General features: G+C 38.9%; 1 protein-coding gene across 1 annotated transcript; it reads right to left on the reverse strand.

Moving 5' to 3' along the window:
• Positions 1 to 17,226: 17,226 nt before the first annotated feature.
• Positions 17,227 to 20,423, reverse strand: GJD4 (gap junction protein delta 4). The gene is made up of 2 exons (XM_027841528.1): positions 20,360 to 20,423; positions 17,227 to 18,401 (listed from the first exon to the last, which is right to left on the reverse strand). The coding sequence occupies exons 1-2, from the start codon at positions 20,421 to 20,423 to the stop codon at positions 17,227 to 17,229; spliced, it is 1,239 nt and encodes a 412-aa protein (XP_027697329.1).
• Positions 20,424 to 20,886: the final 463 nt, after the last annotated feature.

Genomic DNA, 20,886 nt, shown 5'->3' on the forward strand with positions numbered 1-20,886 from the left:
TCCAAATAAGGCTAGATTTTAGGGTATATTATTTGTTTTGATTTTTAAGTCTTGGTCAAGGTAGGTGCATGGATTGCATCTCTCTAACTGAGGACAGGAATTGGCTTCAAAGAGACTCCGTATTTGAATTGACATTGAAGAATGCAATTCATATTCCCTTCTCTTTTTCTCTCTTTTACACTTTTTCCATTCAGAAATCACTATTTCTGAGAGCTGGGAAGCTCAGAAACTCTCATTTTGTCTGTCCAAACAGACCTTGACTGCTCTGTCTGCTCTACCTGGAGATATTTTCCTTGAAAATTGTAGCTTCCATTGTTTCAACTTCTATATGCAGTTTGCCCGCTTAGTCCTGTTTGTCTTTGCTATTCCAATGTTTTCTCTGTCTGAATGTGTTGTAAGTTGCCCTTTAGAAGTTGTTAAAGTGAAATTCCTTATGCAAAATAGTTATCTGACTGTTCATATTCCCATTTTTATGAACAATGATTTGTATGATGTTTTTGAGTTAAAATATTCCCAATTTAACCAATGTATATCCTAATTCTACATATTTAATATGTTTAAATTTCTGATTTCAAAAGACCAGTGAAAGTATAAATTGTTAGGGACAATCTACTAGGGCCCACTATTGCTAGAGGTAAAAAAAAATTAAATTCATGAGGCTTATAACATATACAAAGGAAAATTGTGAATATGGGAGAACTATTGCTTAGAGTTCCAGTAGAGAACTCTTGCTGTTGTTGTTTGGGCATTTCTGACTCTTCATGATCCCATTTCAGGGTTTTCTTGGCAAAGATACTGGACTGGTTTGCCATTTCCTTCTCCAGATCATTTTACAGATGAAGAAACTGAGGCAAACAGGGTTAAGTGACTTGCCCAGGGTCTCACAGTTAGTAAGAGTCAGGCCAGATTTAAACTCAGGAAGATGAGTCTTCCTGACTCCAGACCTACCACCCTACCCACTGTGCCACCTAACAGCCCAGTAGAGAACAGTAGAGTGCAGAAACAGGGAGAAATCTTGCTAATGATTGACTATACTATATAACATGTCCCGCTTCCCAGGCAGAAGTTATATTTTCACAAAGGCCTTCATGCTTTAATCCAAAGGAGTGCCTACTATGGAAATTCTAGGTACTACTATAAGACTTTTTAGGGAAATAGGTTCAGGTTCTGAGTTCTTTTGAGTTCTCCAGAAATCACCTCATGTGGGCAGCATCTATTCCACCTCTACCTGATTGGTCCTCTTAGGAAGAATAACTAAATAGCTCCAAGGAGACTTTTATTTAACTTCTATCTTTGCAATCTTTATTGCTTTCTAGTTCCTGGGGATCAGAGAAACTTAAATTAGTGCTTCCTAATCTCTAATAAAAATATATACATAAATAGATAGAAAAATGAATGAATAAATACATAGATTAATGAATGAATGAGCAGAAATAAATGAATGAATAAATAAATGAATACAGCTACCAAAGAAAATACAAGTGATTAAATAAATTACCTCAACATAAAAGGCAAAAAAAAACTAGAAAGAGAAAGATATCTATGAGAGAGATAGGGAGAGAGAGAGGGAGAAAAACAGCAAAATAACAACAGAGGAACTATTAAAAATTTTTTCCCTAAAAGTACATAAAGAGAAAGGGACAAAAGTGGAATTTAAATAGAAATGATGGTGGAGGAACAGCCTAAAACACAAGAGAAAAAGGTAGTGTACATGCAAAAGCCCTGGCCCAGAATTTTTTGAATATGAGTTACAAAAATGTTTTTCATAAAATATGTTCATGTTTTCGAAATATATATGTATATAAGCTTTTATATATATAAGCTTCAAAATTGTGCTAACCTCCTGATCACAGATGACATTGGAGGTGAGAATGTCATTTTACTTAATGCAGCTCCTTGCAATTAATTCACTGTTGACAAATTTGCAAGGTTTGCCTGAATTTGGTGCCTCCCAAAATCCTTAATTATGCCTATGGCTCTGCAATCTCATGAGAGCCAATAAGGTGAGGTCAAGATGGGGAGTGGATAAGAGAGCAATAAGAAGAAACAGAAGTATACAAAAAACAAACAAACAAAAAGGTGGTAAAATGCCTTTCTAATTTTGTAATAGGACTAGCCCTGCAGATATGGCATCCCAATCTATGATTTCTTAGTAAAAATTTTGTAGTCCTGCATAATGGTGTATTATTCATAGAAAATAGAATTTTAGGCCAAAACATTTAAAATTTGAATCACATAATTAAGTTCTTGATTATATATTGCCTTGTATTATTCCTTGTACATATTACATATGTATGTTTTTTATTTTTTATTAATAAATTTATTTATTTTTAGTTTTCAACATTTGCTTCCACAAGATTTTGAGTTCCAAATTTTCACCCCATCTCACCCCTCCCCCACCCCAAAATGGCATGCATTCTGAATACCACTTCCCTTAATCTGCCTTTCCTTCTATCTCTCCCTGCCTTTTCTTATCCCCTTCCCCTTCTATTTTCCTGTAGGGCAGGATAGATTTCTGTACGCCATTTCCTGTATTTCTTATTTCCCAGTTGCATGTGAAAACATTTTTTTAAACATGTTTTTAAAACTTTGGGTTCCAAATTTTCTCCCTTCCTCCCTCCCCACCCACCCTCATTAAAAAGGCAAGCAACTCAATATAGGTTATACATGTGCAGTTATGCAAAACACGTCCATAGTAGACATGCTGTGAAAAACTCACTCTATTTCCCTTAATCCTATCCTGCCCTCCCCCATTTATCCCATTCTTTCTTTTGACCCTGTCCCTCCTCAGAAGTATTTGCTTCTGATTATCCCTTTCCCAATCTGCCCTCCTCTCTATCATCACCCTACTCTCCTGTCCCTTTCCCCCCCATTTTCCTGTAGGGTAAGACAGATTTCCATACCAATTGAGTGTGTATGTTATTCCCTTCTTTAATCAAATCCTATGAATGTGTATGTTATTCCCTTCTTAAATCAAATCCTATGAGAATAAGATTCACTCATTCCTTCTCACCTTCCCCCATTTCCCCTCCATTGTAAGAGCCTTTTCTGGTTTTTTTTTGTGAGATAATTTACCCCATTCTACCTCTCCCTTTCTCCTTCTCCTAGTACAATCCTCTCTCACCCCTTAATTTTATTCTCCAGATATGAACCCTTCATCTTCAACTCACCCTGTGCCCTCTATCTATCTATCTTTACATACATATAATTTTTTTCCCTCCAACTGCCCTAATACTGACAAAGGTCTCATGAGTCACAAATATCATCTTTCCATGTAGGAATGTAAACAGTTCAACCTTAATAAGTCTCTTATGATTTCTCTTTCCTGTTTATCTCTTCGTATGCCACTTGAGTCTTGTATTTGAAAGTCAAATTTTCTATTCAGCTCGGTCTTTCCATCAAGAATGCTTGGAAGTCCTCTATTTCGCTGAATGACCATTTTTTCCCCTGAAGGATTACACTCAGTTTTGCTGGATAGGTGATTCTTGTTTGTAATCATATATCCTTTGCCCTCCAGAATATTATATTCTGTGCCCTGCAGTCCCTTAATGTAGAAGCTGCTAAATCTTATGTTGTCCTGATTGTGTTTCCATAATATTTGAATTGTTTCTTTCTGGCTGCTTATAATATTTTTTCCTTGACCTGGGAATTTGGCTACAATATTCCTAGGAGTTTTCCTTTGGGAATCTCTTTCAGGAGGAGATCAGAGGATTCTTTCCATTTCTATTTTGCCCTCTAGTTCTAAAATATCAGGGCAGTTTTCTTTGATTATTTCTTGAAAGATGATGTCTAGGCTCTTTTTTTGATAATGGCTTTCAGATAGTCCAATAATTTTAAATTCTCTCTCCTGGATCTGTTTTCCAGGTCAGTTTTCCAATGAGATATTTCACATTGTTTTCTAATTTTTCATTCTTTTGGATTTGTTTTACAGTGTCTTGATTTCTCATAAAGTCATTAGCTTCCAATTGCTTTATTCTAATTTTTAAGGAAGTATTTTCTTCAGTAATCTTTTGGACTTCCTTTTCCATTTGGCCAATTTTGCTTTTTAGGGCATTCTTCTCCTCATTGGCTTTTTGGACCTCTTTTGCCATTTGGGTTAGGCTATTTTTTAAGGTGTTATTTTCTTCAGTATTTTTTTGGGTCTCCTTTAGCAAGCTATTGACTTGTTTTTCATGATTTTCTTGCATCACTCTCATTTCTCTTCCCAGTTTTTCCTCTACTTCTCTTATTTGCTTCTCAAAATCCCTTTTGGGTTCTTCCAAGACCTGGGACTGATTCATATTCTTCTTGGAAGCTTTGACTTTGTTGTCTTCTTCTGGTTGTATGTTTTGATCTTCTTTGTCACCAAAGTAAGATAATATAGTCTGACTCTTTTTGCGCTGCTTACTCATGATCTTAACCAATTACTTGAGTTTTAAACTCTTTGTTAAGGTAAGAATCTGTACTGTCCCAAGCTTCAGGGGTTTGTACAGCTGTTTTCAGAGATACTTCTAGGGACCTGAAAATTTTCAGTTCTTCCAAGGTGGTATGATAAGGGGCGAGGTGTTTCTTCTCCACAGCCACAACAAGCTCCACCAGGCCAGCACTCCTCCTCGCCCCAGGACCACCTCTCAGAACTGTGACCCAGATCTAAGCACAAGCAAAGCAAGAGATTCCTGCCTCAACACTGGCAAAGAGATCCCTGCAATCCCCCTCTGATCAGCCACTCAATTCCCCCTCAGCCTGTGGGCCTGAAGCTTAGGAGGCAGCCGCTGCCCTGGGGGCACACTCGGGACTTGCGGCTGAGACCTAGCCCCTCTCTCTCACCACAGAAACAGACTTTTCTCACTGACCTTCTAAGTTGTCTTTGTCATTCATGGGTTGAGAATTCTGGAAACCGCCACAGCTGCCCGTGATTCAGTCTTCTGAGGCCTGCTCCAGGGTCACTGAGGCCTGCGCGCCCATGCCGAATTGCGCTGCTCTCCCCGCCCAGTGTGATACACCTTTCCAATTAACCATCCAGGTTGTCTGGGGCTATAAATTTGTTCTACTCTGTCTTTTTGTGAGTTCTGTTGCTTTGGAATTTGTTCAGAGCCATTTTTTTACAGGTATTTGGAGGGGTTTGGGGGAGAGCTCAAAGAAGTCACCGCTTTCACTCCGCCATCTTGGCTCTGCCCCCCTGCACCAGCCATATGTATATGTTTTGACATGTGAACAAGCTGATAAGACCCTCAAAGATGGGGTCAACTTTTTCTTATATTTCTGGGCCTCCAACACCCAATTGAGTGTTGGTCACAAGTAGTCACTTATTAGACTCTTAGAAGTTAGAAAGGGCCTCAGAAATTATTTAATTTCTTGGCCTGCCTGAAGCATGCATCCTCCTCTACGATGTCCCTGAAAAGTTTAACTTTTGTTCCAACACTTTCAGTGATTGGGAGCTCACTAGCTTTCAACTCGGGCTATTTCAGTTTGGTATAGCTTAGACAGTTAGCAAGTTATTTCATTATATTGAACTGAAATATGTTTTACCCTCTAGGGCCACACAAAAAGAATCTGACCTTTCACTTTACAGGCTTTCAAATCTATGAAAGACACTAACCATATCTCCTCTAAACCTTTTCTTCTGACATCAGGAATTCTTTCAACTGATTCTCATAGGACATTATTTTAGGAAGACTCATCTTGATGAGTTCAGATCTGGCCCCTGATACTTACTAGCTGTGTGACCCTGGGCAAGTCACTTAATCCTATTTGCCTCAGTTTCCTCATCTATAAAAAGAGCTAAAGAAGGAAATGGCAAACCACTTCAGTATCTTTGCCAAGAAAACCCCAAATGGGGTAGTGAAGAGTCAGACATGACTGAAACAACTCAACAACATTATTATTATTATTATAGTCTTTGGGAATTGCTTGTGGGCAAAGGGAAATCAAGCACATTGCCTGAGATCATACAGCTAATATATGTCAGACATAAGACTAGACCTAAGTTTTTCTGATTCCAAGATGGGTTCTCTGCCCCCTGCTCCTTTGGGTTAAAAAAATCAATCCAGAGTTTTAAACCATCTTAATGCCTGGATTGGATTAACTAAACATTTATTTGATTGATTGTGGATCTATTCAGTCTTACCATAGCCAAATAAATTAATCATATGAAAAAGTCAATATCCTGATAACAAAGGCACTCCTGAGAGCTACTGGCTTAAAGAAATCTTATCACACCTTTATGGGTCCACTCATGTAGGAAAAAACCCTTTAATTAAAACCAAATTTTATTTTAATTTTACTTTTAATTTCCTGAATTCTCTATGAAACTCATCCCATTTTTGTTTAGTTTGTGAGAAATTTAATACTTGCTCCCAGTTCTGTTTGTAAGTATAGCACCTAAGAACAATATGTTTTCAGCCATTTCTATATTTTCCCTCCATTGACAATATATGATAAAAGCAAAAATAGTAACTCACATTTATATGGTGCTCAAAGGTTTGCAAGTTGCTTTACATGCTTAATCTCATTTGGTTTTCACAGTGATCCTGTGAGTTGGTGCTTAATTTTATCCCCATTTTACAGAAAGGTAAACTGAGGCTCTGAGAGGTGGTAACTTGCTGAGGGTCACAGAAGTAGTTAGGAATCATTTAAGATGGTGCTTGAATCAGTTCATCTTAAATCCTAGTCCAAGGTTCTATAGAAATATAATAACTCAATTTAAAAGATTCCCCCAAGGAAGAGATTTGAATTGTGATAGATAGGAAAGACAAAAGTTATTTCAAATTGGGGGGAACTTAACATATGTTTCAGTTTCTTTCTAGAAAACAGTTATTCAATAACAGTACAAAAAATAAGACTAACAGTATTTGACCAAGATTTCTTGTTCATTTCACTTCCACAATTTATATTCTTCATGTGATGAGTAAGGAGTATTTACATTATTTTCACTCTCCTCTGCAAGTCTACTCCTGAGAAGCCCGTATATTCCAATTCCTCAGTTGGAAAACACTGCCCTTCTCTTTATCATCTGCCTTACACTGAATGCAGAAATAGCATTCAAGACATGTTCAAACAGCAACAATAGCAGCTCTTCCAAGTCACTTGGAACAGTTCTGGAAATGCCACTTTTCTTGGCTGATCCCAGACTGCTTTACAGACAATTTCCTGAGTCCTTATAATCACTGTCTCACTTTTGCCTCAGCAGGTGGAAATTTCTGCTGGTGGATTTAAAAGCCTCTGTCTAGAATTCAGATCACTTTAGACTCTGCAATATGCTGTTGGACCAATCTTCAGAAGAAATCTCTGGAATTTAGCCTTGGAAATATGAGAGAGGAGTGATACATTAACGAGTATAATCCTCTTCTGTACAAAGTCTGAATAGTGAGGCTTTATATGTGTGTGTATATGTATACAGAAGTAATGTGAGTTCATTAGAGTAATTATATGTATATATGTATGTGTGCATATGTATATACACACATATACATGCATATATATATACACATAGATATCTACACCTATACATACATACACACACATTCTTCATTATCTTGCCCAGGAACCACAAAGGGCAAAATTCCACTGCTGATTGGCAAGAGAGTTTTGACCTGTTCCATTTCTGTTCTTGTGGTTCACCCTCCTTACAAAGCTTCATGTCCTCTCAGTCTTGGGGTTCACCATATAGGTCCCAGACTGAATATCCTACTGCAGCTCAGAGCCTTTGATTTCAAGTGATCCACTCCTCTTCAGCAGCAGGAAATTATGGGCTTGTGCCACCATGCCTGGCTGAGTACAATTGCTGATTTTTTGCCAGAAGCAGTTATTGGAATTTGTTCAAATGGATTTAGTTATTCTTTAATTGCTCTTCTCTGAATCTGATGATTTAGCACTTATGTCCAAGGAACTTGACACAGCTCCTTTTTTTTCTTTTTTCCTTATAAAATACTACATGTTTAGAGAACAGATAGGACAGGGGCTGGTCCTGTAAAGTCACTGATATAGGAAATTCTCCATTGAAACTCCCTTTACCAATGCAGGTCAACATATGCTCTACAACTTATTCTTGGAGTAGCCCAGGCTAGAGCACAGAGAGGTTAAATAACTTGTCTGTGGTAACACAGCTAGTATGTGTCAGAAGTTGGATTTGAAGCTAAGTTTTCCTAGCACTGAGACTGGCTCTCTATCCACTGTGCACTGCTGGCTCATTCAGAGAGAGGCAATGCCTTACTTGCATTCTGCAAATCCTGAAGGGCAGGATGATTTTGTTTTAATTTGTGATACCACACAGAGATCTAGAAAGATAGTTACGAATTCAATCCTTTATCTAAAAGACTCCTTTTGCCCCCCTTTCATCTCAGAATCACCCAGAATTTGTGGCAAATCATACTACAATTTGAGGAAAAGAAAGAAAAGCCAGCAGCTCTATATTAGAAAAGGATATATCTTGTTGTTCATCCTTCATTCTCAAAGAGATTCATGACATCAAGGAGGTGATGCCATGACTTGCAAGTGAATTGGATTTAAGTCAGGGAGGGCTGTGCAAAGTCACCAGTCTCACTTTTTCCTCTGGAGCCATCTGGGTCCAATGGCCAGATACAGACCAGGACAACTGGAGATGGCCCCACATTAGAAAAGAAGAAGGAATGGGAGGTAAGATGGGACAAATGGAAGGAAACAGCAGATGGGAAACCTTTCCTCCTTAAGAATAATATTCATTAGCATTTCACTCATGAATTCTCAAAAAACCTGACTTCTACTGATAATAAATAGACTATGCTTCATGCTAATTCTGCCATTAAAATATACTTCACAGCTCATTTCCTCTTCACTCATCTTAAATACAAAGATAATCTCTGCATTAATACCACAGCACAAAAAGGGCAACAGTTGCAATAGTTTCCAATAACACATCGCAGAGATATGTTGCCAAGAGTTGGCTTTTATCCATTGGATATTTTTAAACCAAGAGATGGGAGGATGAGATGTTAGATTTCTTTTTCTTTTATAAATTTAAGTGGTTAATTTAAGCATCTTTCCCAGACCTAAAAAAGCAATGCCCACTTTTGGCTATGTATGTCCCACTCATCTCCTAGAACCATGCGGTATAATTAATTGATGTTTAACAAATTTGTTGTTTGTCCTATTATAGATACTCACAAAGATCTGCATATGAGTGATGGGATCGCCATGTGCTCAATACTTCAGCAGACTCATAATGTCACATATGTGGAAACTAACCCTCGTGCAAGCCACCCAGGCTTTATCCCCATGTCCCTCCACAAATTCTTCATATAGTAGAGGTTCTTAATCTTTTTCATGTCATGGAAACCTTTGGCCATCTGGTGAAATCTATGGATTGATCACCCCTTCTCAGAAGAATGGTTTTTTTTAATGCATAAAATAAAAATACATATGATTATAAGAGAAACCAATTATGGTGACAATTTAAAAAATATTTTTAAAAAACAAGTTCATGGACTCCAAGGTAAGGACCTCTATTTGAGGATCTATCTCTTGGGTCCATCTAGCTTTGCTCAGGTCTTTTAATATTTCAAGGACCTCAGTGCACCACCTGGGCCCTTATCATTTGCTCTAACACCTACAACCTTTTTCAAAACCATCATATATTTTTTAAATTATCAGTTCAACTGTACCCCTTCCTTCATCCTCCCTTATCTACTAAACATTATAAAACACCAGTTATGCAAGCAGCAGTCAAATCTGTAGCCCTTACCTCTCTCTGGAAATAATTTCTAACTGCTTATATTTCTGATAACCTATTGAATAACTCCTTAAACTTAGTATGTTCTAACTTGAACTTACAATTCTTTCTTGTATAACCTGCTTTCCTTACTGCCCTTCTTATGCTTGTCACTATTCTTCCAGTAAACCAGGTGGAAAACTTTGGAGTTCTTTTTCTTATGCCCTTGTCCTCCTTATCCAAATAAATGCCAAATCTTGCTGATTCTGTATGCATAGTGTTTCTCTCATCCATTGGCCCCATGTCATGCCCTATCACTACCCTGGTTTAGGGGACAGTTGGATTGCACTATTGATAACAGTCTTCTAACCGTTTTCTTAGCCTTCATTCTTTCTGCCTCTACTCTCTCTACTACATATCACCACCATATTGATTATCCTGATGCATAGGTCTAAACATTTATTTATTCAACAAGCATTTATTAAGCATCTATTCTATGTTAGGGACTCTGCTAATGAATGGGGACATAAAATGAAATAATCTCTGCACTAAGCACCATCCAAAATCTAGATTCAAACTTCCTTTATAGCACGTTTCCTTCACAAATCCTATGGTCTAACCAAACCAGCCTACTTGCCAACAACAAGTCAACAAACACTTATTAAGTTCTTACTATGCTCCAGGAACTGCTGAGAATACAATACAAGAAGAAAGAAAGACAGAAAAAAAGAAAGACAGGCCCTGTCCTCAAGGAGCTTATAGTCTACAGGGGAAAGAAAACAAATAAAAGGTAGTCAAAAGTGGGGTGGTGATAGAGATGAAGGTATCTGTCAAGGAAAAATTGGTGGGGGTAAGGGGGTGGGTAGAGGAGTACTCAATAGAGTAGGGAGCACAGCCTGAAGATGAGTGAGGACAGGGCTGGCCTGGACTTCTTTTAAGTGGGGCTTCTGGGAGAAAATAGCCAACCAAAGAAAGGAACCATAGAGACAAAGGGTACTTCCAGTGTGTGAAGTCCAAGGGTGAAGTGAGTTTGCAGAATTAAGAGGTCTCTGGTGCATTGTAGAAAAGATTTGAGAGTACTTTCTGTTTTTTTCTGCTCTTTTTCCTATCCTTTCTCCTTTCCCCTCATTACTCATGCTCTTATTCCCTATTCCTGGAATACTCTACCCTCACATCGCTCGCTACCAATGGAAATCCTGCCTATATATCTAGGCTTGACTCAAACATCACCCCTTTCATGATCTTCCCTTCCCTGAAGTGACGCTTAACAACTCTCACGGAATATCATATCTTCACCCACTTTTAATATGACACAATAATAGTAAACAATCTCCATTGTATTAGGCTTATTGTGTATATGGATTGTTGTTCATTGCAAGCTAAAATGAAAGTTCATCGAAGACAATGATGACACCATGTTCACCTTTGCACCTCAAAAATATGTATTGAACAGAATTGAAGAGCACTTTTTTTCTCAGGAAAGTTTCACAAGCTCCATAATTTACATAGAATAAAATATTTACAAAAATCATTAAAAAATTTACATAGAATCAAAAGTAATCAAATCAACCGTAAAGTATTATGTTCTTACTAGATGTCAGACACTAGATTAGACACTGGGGATACAAATGTCAGAGGGAGGCCACCCCTGCACTTAGGAAGCTTCCATTTTACTGCAGGCATACAGCATGCTCACAACTAAGTCATTATATAAAATATGGATACCCAGTGGCTGGGGAAGGAGTCACTGCCAACTAGGGGACTCAGGAAAGTCCTCTTTGTATGAGGTAGCATTTGAGTTGGGCCTTGAAGAGAAATGGGGGTTCCAAGAGATAGAAGGAAGGAGAGATTGGACATTGACCTCAGTTTACCTGAACTAAACATCCCCTTATCCTCTTCTCCCCTCAGGGTAGAGTAAGGAGGAGACTCTAGGACATCTTGGTTTGGCTCCTGAGCAGAAAGGTTTCTGAAGGCTATAAAATCTAAGTTCATCCAAATGATGCTTAGTCAATGAGTTACCAAATATTTTTTAAATACTACTGTGTGCTCAGCCCTATTTAAGGGGTGATAGAAGATGCTAAGGAAGGCCAGGTGGCAATTTCTGCTCTCAAGCAGCTCTAAATCTAGTTCAATAAAGACATATTTATATGAAACAATAGAATACTGCATAGCAGTACATGGACAAAAGTGAAATTACATTGTAAGGCCTATAAAAACACCCTTTGGGTGACTTAACAGCTCTATCCTATAAATAGTTTAATACCCATCTTTTACCCAAAGCTGTAATAACATGGGACCAATGGAACTTTGCCCCAGAGTACTAACATCCAACTCCCCACTGTCCCTACATCTGTAGTTCTTCTGCTAGCCTGTGCTGCTGCATGGCATAGCCACCATTTCCAAAGTCTCATTGTGTAAGCTCTATTCTGTGTCCTGTAACCTGGGTCATCATATAGCACAGCCAGTTTCCCATCACTATGGGTTGTTTTTCAGTCATTTCTGACTCTTCATGATGCCATTTTATGGTTTTCTTGGCAGAGATACTGGAGTGGTTTGCCGTTTCCTTCTCCAGCTCATTTTGCAGATAAGGAAACTAAGGCAAACAGGGTTAAGCCACTTGCCCAAGCTCACACAGCTAGTGCATGTCTAAGACTGGATTTGAACTCAGGTCTTCCTGACTCCAGGCCTGGTGCTCTGTCACTATGCCACCTAATGCAAATTAAAAAAAACTCTGAAGTACTATCTCATACCCATCAGATTGGCTAAGATGACAAAAAGAAAAAAAAAGTAAATGACAAATGCTAGAAAGTAAGTGGGAAAATAGATGCTGTTTAACAGCAACATTGGTGCGATGACTAACATTGATAGACTTAATGCTTCTCAGCAGTACAAGGATCTAAGACATCTCCAAAGGCCTCGTGATGGAAAATGCTATCCACATCCCAAGAAAGAACTGTGAAGTTTGAATGCAGATCGAAGCATACTATTCGCTATTTTTTTTTTCTGTTGAGTTTTGTTTCGTTTTTCTGGTGGTTCCTCCTGTTGGTTCTAATTCTTACTTACAACATCACTAATGTGAAAATATGCTTAATGGGAATGTATATGTACAGCCTATATCAGATTGTGTGCTATCTTGGGGAGGGAGGTGGGAAGGAAGGGGGAGAAAAATTTAAAACTCAAAAGCTTATGGAAGTGGTTGTTGACAATCCAAAATAAATTAATTAAAAAAAAAAAAAAAGAAAATAGATACTGCTAATGGACCTGCGAACTTGTCCAACAATTCTGGAAAGCAATTTGGAATTGTGCCTCCAAAGCTATTAAACTGCGCATACCTTTGACCCAGTGATACCCCTAATAGTTCTATACCTCCAAAGAGATCAAAGGAAGAAGAAAAGGACCCATATGTGCAAAGATAATTATACTAGCTCTTTCATGGTAGCAAAGAATTAGAAACTTAGGGATGCCCATAAATTGAGGAATGGCTGAACAAGCTGTGGTATATGATTGTGATAGAATACTATTGTGCTATGGGAAATGATGATGGGGATGGTTTCAGAACAACCTGGGAAGACTTGTATGAATTGATGCAAAGTGAAGTGAGCAGAACCAGGAGAACATTGTACGCACTAACAGCAATATTGTAAAGATTATCAACTTTGAAAGACTTAATAACTGGTCTATAAAATGACCAACCATGATTCCAAAAAACTCATGATCAAACATGCTGTTTACCTACCTATCTACATGTACACACATATAAACACACATATACATATATAATATATACTATTACATATAGTGTATATGTAGATTACATATACATTTGTATAATAAGTCTCTTGAATTGTTAAACAAGTTCACAGGTCCACCAACAGGGCATTAGTGTATCAATTTTCCCACTTATCCTCCAGCATTTATCATTTACTTTTTTTTTTTTGGTCATTTTAGCCAATCTGATGGGTGTGAGGTAGTACTTCAGGGTTATTTTAATTTGCATTAGGTGGCACAGTGGATAGAGTGCCAGACCTGGAGTCAGAAAGATCTGAGTTCAAATCTGACTTCAAATACTTACTATACAAATATATATAATCTATATTTACTATATGTCCATGTGTATACATATTTTATGCTCTGGTGCAAAAGGTGTTCATAGCCAAATGGGTCCACATGCATGTGGGCCTGCAGCACTGAGTCTTGAGGTAGGAGCACGGTTCCCAACCACTGATGGTCAGTTTCAATCATATGCTGCATTCGTGCTAAATGATTTCTTGTCCTCTAACCAAAGAACTTTGTGAAGAATCCATTCTTGGACCTAAACTAATAACTTTGAGATAAATAAATAGTAGTACAGTATTAAATAGCAAGACCATCCCCTTCCACAGAGTAAAGATTATGCAGTCATTTAAAGAAAGTTGTGTGATGCTGGGCAAGTCATTTAACCCTGTTTGCCTCAGTTTCCTCATCTGTAAAATAAGCTGGAGACAAACCACTCCAATATCTTTACCAAGAAAACCCCAACAGGGGTCAAGAAGAGTCAGACACAACTGAAATGACTATAGAACAACATAGAAACATAGAAAAATAAGTCATCATGGGCTACACTATCCTATATCCTTTGCATTATTTACTCATCCACCATATTTAACAGTATAAGATATGCTTAAATAAAATTCCACCTATGTTTGTTCCCAACAATTCTGTCATACTGAGACATAATATATTTAAGTATATAAACTTTGTGGCTTACATTGGAATATTACAATTAAATTAGTAATGCTGGTTTTTAAAAGTCTAGATAATCCAGAAGCTAATAGGCTTTCTATTAATGATACAATGATGGTGATGATGATGATGATGATGACAGCTAACATTTATATAATACTTCCTATGTGCCAGTCACTGTGCTAAGTGCTTTAAAATCATTATCTTGTTTGATCCACACAACAAACCTGAGAGATAGGTGGTATTATTCCCATTTTACAGATAAGAAAATCAAGGCAAATAGAGGTTAAGGGATGATAACAACAATAGGAGGAGGTCACATTTATGTAGCTCTTCAAGGCATATGAAGGGCTTTCTTCACAAGGTAGGCAGTGCCACTCTTATTATCTACATTTTGCAGAAGAAGAAACCCATGTTAGGAATTTAAGTGACTTGTCCATGGTCATATGGCCTAGAAAGTATCAGAGCTAATGTTATTAGCCCCATTTTACAAATGAGGAAGTTGAGTAAGAGACCGATGTTAAGTATCTAGATGAACACATCCATCAATGTCTTCTGATGGCATCATGGTTTGGCAGAAAGAGCTCTTGGGTTTGAATATCATAGAAGAGCCAAGTGTGAATCCAAGGTATTCCTTTGACTAGCTGTGTGACCTTAGCTAAGTCACTCAACTTTTCTTTTCTTTCTTTTTTTTTTTTTTTTAGGCCAATTGGGGTTAAGTGACTTGCCCAGGGTCACACAGCTAGTAAGTGTCAAGTATTTGGTCTGAGGCCGGATTTGAACTCAGGTCCTCCTAACTTCAGGGCCAGTGCTCTATCCACTGTGCCACCTTGCTGCCTCGTCACTCAACTTTTCTTTGCCTCAGTTTCCTATCTAGTACACAACGAGGGGTTGATAACTGACAGCCATCCTTGGATTTGTATTTCAGATTGACAACCATCATTCTCATCCTTGAGAGGAATTTGGGGCTATTTCAGTTTTTAATCCAGAAGGTATCCGAGTCACGTCCACATCAGGGAATTCTTGAAGGGGGACATACGTAGCCTTTGAGAGACCAAGAGTAGAAGTAGTGACTGCAAGAATTGAGCAGCAGGGAGGAGGCAACATGTCCAACTTCCCTTCCCTGGGATTTAATGAGCCAAACTGGAAAGAAGTGTCAATACAGGGGCAACAAGTAATAGAAAAACTGAAAAAGTGAGTCTGAAAGGAGGGCTGATCTCTGACAGAAGAAAGGAGGGACTGAGGGAGGCTAGCAAGCCATGCAAGCACCTCAAAACAGAGAGCTCAGACTAAAACTATCAGTGGAGCTCACCTCATCCAATCACCCCCCCCAAAAAAAGATATTCATTCCTAAACTTCCCCTGTCTGTGCCTGCCCAGTAATAGACACTTAACAGACTCTACTCACTTCTTCTACCTAAACCAGGGGTGGAGAATCTGCGGCCTCGAGGCCCCATGTGGCCCTCTAGGTCCTCAAGTGCGGCCCTTTAAGGGCCACATGGGGCCCCACCCCTGAGTCCTAAACATTTCCCATATCTTGATTATTGCCTCAAACGTAAAGAAGCCAAGATTTAGGTAGACACAAAACTTTACATTAAGAAAGAAATCCAAACCTTTGTCTGAATGTTAGGAACTTTCCTAACTGGGAGCTCTGAGCTATCGTGATTGTAGTAATAACTTTTCATCGGGTATAAACTCCATGAAACAGCAGGGAAAAGGGCCAATGCACCTGAGGGCCATTGTACTGCTCTGAAATTCAGCTAGTAGCTCTAACAAGGTGTAGCTGACTGGATCACTGGCTTCCGCAGTGAGAAGGGCAAGATTCAGAGGGAGGAAGCAGGTCGGGGCTATGTGAGATTCGTCTCTTCCCCTTCCAGATAGGAGGAGGAAGTACCGCATAAGAGTTAAGCACCTTATGCAGCGATATCCACGGTTATTAAAACTATTTAGAATGAGGTCAGACTAGATGTTAGCTAAGTTTCCTACCAAGTCTAATGTTCTGTGATTCTGATTCCCACTAGGCCATAAGTCTTTTCTCATCCAGAAAACAATAAACTACTTCCCCATGACCCGTGAAAGCACAGTTGAGCTCTATTAGTACAAAGGAAAACACTTCACACTAAATAGGTTAGAAGATAATTAGCTAGACTTTAACTCTAGATAACAATAAGCTTAGCAGGGACCTAAAACTTTCCAGTTTTTTCGTTAATAACTTCCTGGTTAGAATCTGAATGTTGCCAACAGGATCTAGGCATTCAGTGCTATTTTTGCAGGCACTGATACAGTCTCGCCTTTTCAGCTTTTGCACTTATAAAATCTTGAGGTATATGTTGTATTTTTTCAAACAAAGTGGTCCCGTGTGATATCCCTTTAAAGTATTCAGGGAAACTATTCAAGTGTATTACTGAAGATAAGCTTAAAATTAGCTTTTCAATTCAATTTTGTGCCCAAGCCGAATCATTTTTGCCTATAGTTAGGCTTTCATGGGGAAATAGGAACAAAAAATATCTTCTAAATAAGTAATATTATGGGCTTGGAGTGATATTCCTTGGGATAGTATCCAAACTTTAGAAAGCATGAAATAAAGCTTATTTTCCAACAGCTGACCCTATCGAAATTAAATCTGTGAAAAGAACACGTCTGAGTTTCCTGTATAGTCTGTCTTTCTCCGTGACCAGATTTGCTTTCTGCTCATCATTCCTCCCTGGATATTTGCATGTACCAAATATGAGGTTGAATCTTTCTTGTGGTTTCCATCTGCCATGGCTATGGCTGCTGATATTGGAGACCTTAGCTAGGACATCTTTGTCAGAACTTCATACCCATATGGGCATCATCTTTTTATACCCATTCAGACTTTTTGGCTCTCAGGTAGCTAGGGCTGCCACAGCTCACCTGAGAGGCAGAAGGTTTCAGCTCCCTCGATGAATAATGCCCTCCAAGTCTGCTTCGTGGAATAGAGGCAAGTTCTCCAAGCTGGGGACTGTTTTTGGGTCTGGGAGCCTGAGCCATCTCTTTGACAGGTCTGCCCTGCAGCTGTTTAGGAGCTATCCCATGCTGTTCACTGCCACTGGACATCACCTCGCTGCTGCCCTCTTCATCTGGAAAAGCCATTCTTCCTGATGAACAGGACTTATTGCTTGGGCTGTTAAGGTTTGACCTGGAAGCTACATCTTTAGGACACGCCATAGGATGAAGAGATACATCTTCCCCTCTAGACTCAGGCCACTCACAATTCTCACTGGTCTGACTAGACCTCTTCACTAGGTGCGAAGCTTCGTGTTCTACCTCTGAGGTCAAACAGTTCATGGCTTCACCAGGAGAGATGTTTGGAGAGCCAGGCTCTTCACTGACACAAGCGGTTTTTATCACCTGCTTGGCCAGATGCTTCCGTCTCAACCACCTCTGCATGCTACAAGTCAGGTCAACAAAACTTAGAAAGAAGGATAGGGCATTGACTCCCCAAATAAAAAGCATCATGATTGATTTCTCTGTGGGTCGGGAGATGTAGCAATCCACCATGCTTGTACAAGGGGAGTGGTAGCAGGAGAATCGTTTTGGAACCCAAAATCCAAAGAGATAGTATTGGGCGCCTGCAAAAGCTGCTTCAGTCAGAATCCGAAGGAGAAGTTGTATTATGTATACAGTGGAAAAGTCAGGGACATTTAGGTGAAAACAGCCAGGCTTTGGGTAGAGTCCCTTCACTGCTCTCTGGCCAAAGAGGCTATGCCTCCCTTTATAACAATCTGGTTGGTGGGCCCCTAGTGCAGCATGTAGGGCTCCTTTGTGAAAGACATAAACACTGAACATGGTGTATGGTAGGAGAACAGACACATTCTGGATCAGCCAAAAGCGGAAGTGGGATACAGGAGAAAACATGTCATAGCATACATTGGAGCATCCCGGCTGCAAAGTATTACAGACAAATCTCTCTTGTTCATCTTGGTAGATCGGGTAGCCTGCCAAAATGATTACCACCATCCTCAGCATTATCGTGAAGATGAGCCAGATCTTCCCTAGAAAAGAGCAAATTGGTGTGAAAAATAATACAGCCAAATAAGTGTAAAGACAATTCTAGAAACATTGTTTGAACATGAGGAGCCAATGTCAAGGTGAGAACAAGGAACAGAGGAGAGACAGAGAAAGAGAGAGAGAGAGAGAGAGAGAGAGAGAGAGAGAGAGAGACTTTTTGGTTTGATTTTTTTCTATAAATCCCAAATCTATGGATAATATTCTGAATACGGCATTTAAGTTCCTTGTGACTCCATTTTCCCATTTGTACACTAACACTGTGTTTGTTCTTAAAGTGCTTCAAGATTATTAGGCAAAAAACAAATATTAAGACTTCATTCAGTAATGCAGCCTCTACTAATTTAAACTTATAAAAAGTCCAATTTTCTCTGGGTAAAGCTGAAATCTACCTTCATATTGTCTCAAAAAAAGTATTTCTGTGAACAAGACTATAGAGGACATGTATAACTCACTTAATGGAATAAATGATTTTTTTAAGGATTTCTACTCCACACAGTAATTGTCTATATTACAGATGGATGTGACTAATATCTGTTCATAGGAACAATCCACAGAACTTCTGCTGGGGAACACTGTTAGCATCTAACTTTGCTGTTTGTGCTTGAAAAGAACCAAACTGAACTTGTTCAAATGTATATGATAATCCTCACTGCTCAGTGAGTCAAACTAGCCTCTATTTAGTGAGATCCAAGTCTGTGAAAGATGCCATCATTAGTAAATGGAAATCAAAAAATTTTCAAAATCCACCCAGGAGAGTAACTTCAAAGAACCATTTTGCACTAATTGGATGAGGCCAAGGCAATTTTTAAAATGCTTAGGTTCTGTTCTGTGTCTACAGAGTGGAAACACTGGTGCAATGGAAAGAACATTGTAGAGAGAGTCAAAAGTCTCAATTTAAAATCCTATCTCTGCCACTTAATGCCTGTGTGAAGTTGGGCAAGTCACTCTGTGTCTCTAAGCCCTGTCCAACTCTTCGTGACCCCATTTGGTGTTTTCTTGGCAGAGATACTAGAGTGGATTGCCATTTCTTTTTCTAGCTCATTTGACAAATGAGGAAACTGAGGCAAATAGGGTTAAGTGCCTTGCCCAGGGTGACACTACTAGTAAGTATCTAAGGCTGGATTTGAACCCAGGTCTTCCTGACTCCAGGCCTGAAGCTCTATCCACTGTACCACCTGGCTGCTGAGCCTCAGTTTCCCAATATGTAAATGAGGGAGTGGGACTAGGTGATTTCTAAGGATCCAATTATGATCTCCCAGCTATAGATCAATAATCCTAGGAATATCACCTGTAATGGGTGGAGGAGGGAGGAGTGGGAGGAAAGGGTATGGAGTCTATTGCCTGTCAAAGCAATGAAAGATGAAGGGTGAAATAAACACATGATAGCACAGTTTTTAAAAACCTTTTAAAACAAGTTCATCTTGTTGTAACTCTTCAAAGGAATAAGAAAGCAGAGTATCAACTAAGTATTTAAAACACCTAAAAACAAATGGGAAATATGCTGGAAGAAAAAATATATTTAGAGAATAAATATGACTTATTTTTGCAAAATTGTCTCCATTCCTGGTAATTTGAGTAAGGGAATAACAGTATAAATATATCCTTTCCCACCTGTTCCAGTCTTCAAACACGGCACTTGTGTCAATGAATGAAGAGTTGGTTAGATTTCAAACAGCATTTCGCTTAAGACCTTCGTAAGTAATCACAGTGGAATGAGAGCAAAATGTAATAGGAAAAAGGAAGCAAAGCCAGAACCTATTGCGGGGGGAGGGGGGAAGCATATTCCTAGATCCTTTATTGACAAAAACATAGAAGATTGTTCTTTAAAGCTCAACTAGCAAAAAAGAAAATTTGAAAACTAAGTCAGTTTCTAGGAGAGAGAATGAATTCTGTTGTTTTTGGTAAAGGGAAAAAGGAGAGAAATTAAAAAAGAAATACTCACCCAAAATTGTCACATTGCAGTTTAATGTGATGATCAGAAACCCAAGCAAGTCCCAACGTTCCATATTTCAGTAATTCCCCAAACTCTAAAGATCTTGGAATGTGGTGCTTTCCAGACCAAAAGAATATGGGGAAAATCCCACAGGATATGTTTATTTTTTTAGCTAGAAAGAGGCCTGGAAATTAAGCCTGGAAAGGTGAAGAAAAAAAAAAAAAAGAATTGGTGACGAGTCTGTTGACAGGAGCCCAATTTCTTCTTCCTCAGGTTGAAACTTCGGGGAGCTGATTGCTTCCAAGGCTGCCCATTTCCTGACAGCTGTAAAGAGACAAAAAGATGACAGCAGTTATCTAAGCCATTGTGAGTTATTCTTACCCTCTCCAGGGCATTCCAACCTCTTGGCCTTGCTCCTATGTCTCAGTTGTGAGAGTCAGGTGTCTTCTGAATATGTGCAGTGCAGTTCTATTAGAGGTCCAAAAATATCAATTACCTCACTCCCAGAATAGGAGAGATCAGTAATTGAAAGATTC

This window comes from Vombatus ursinus, unplaced genomic scaffold (genome assembly GCF_900497805.2).
Source record: "Vombatus ursinus unplaced genomic scaffold, bare-nosed wombat genome assembly UNPS02014861.1, whole genome shotgun sequence".
Taxonomy (NCBI): Eukaryota; Metazoa; Chordata; class Mammalia; order Diprotodontia; family Vombatidae; genus Vombatus; species Vombatus ursinus.

What these genes read in the sequence shown, in the direction of transcription:
- GJD4 (XM_027841528.1), bottom strand. Translation starts at nt 20,423, where the DNA reads ATGGAACGTTGGGACTTGCTTGGGTTTCTGATCATCACATTAAACTGC. An exon ending in CTGCAATGTGACAATTTTGG is followed by an intron (nt 18,402 to 20,359) that starts GTGAGTATTTCT and finishes GCTCTTTTCTAG; the next exon opens with GGAAGATCTGGCTCATCTTC.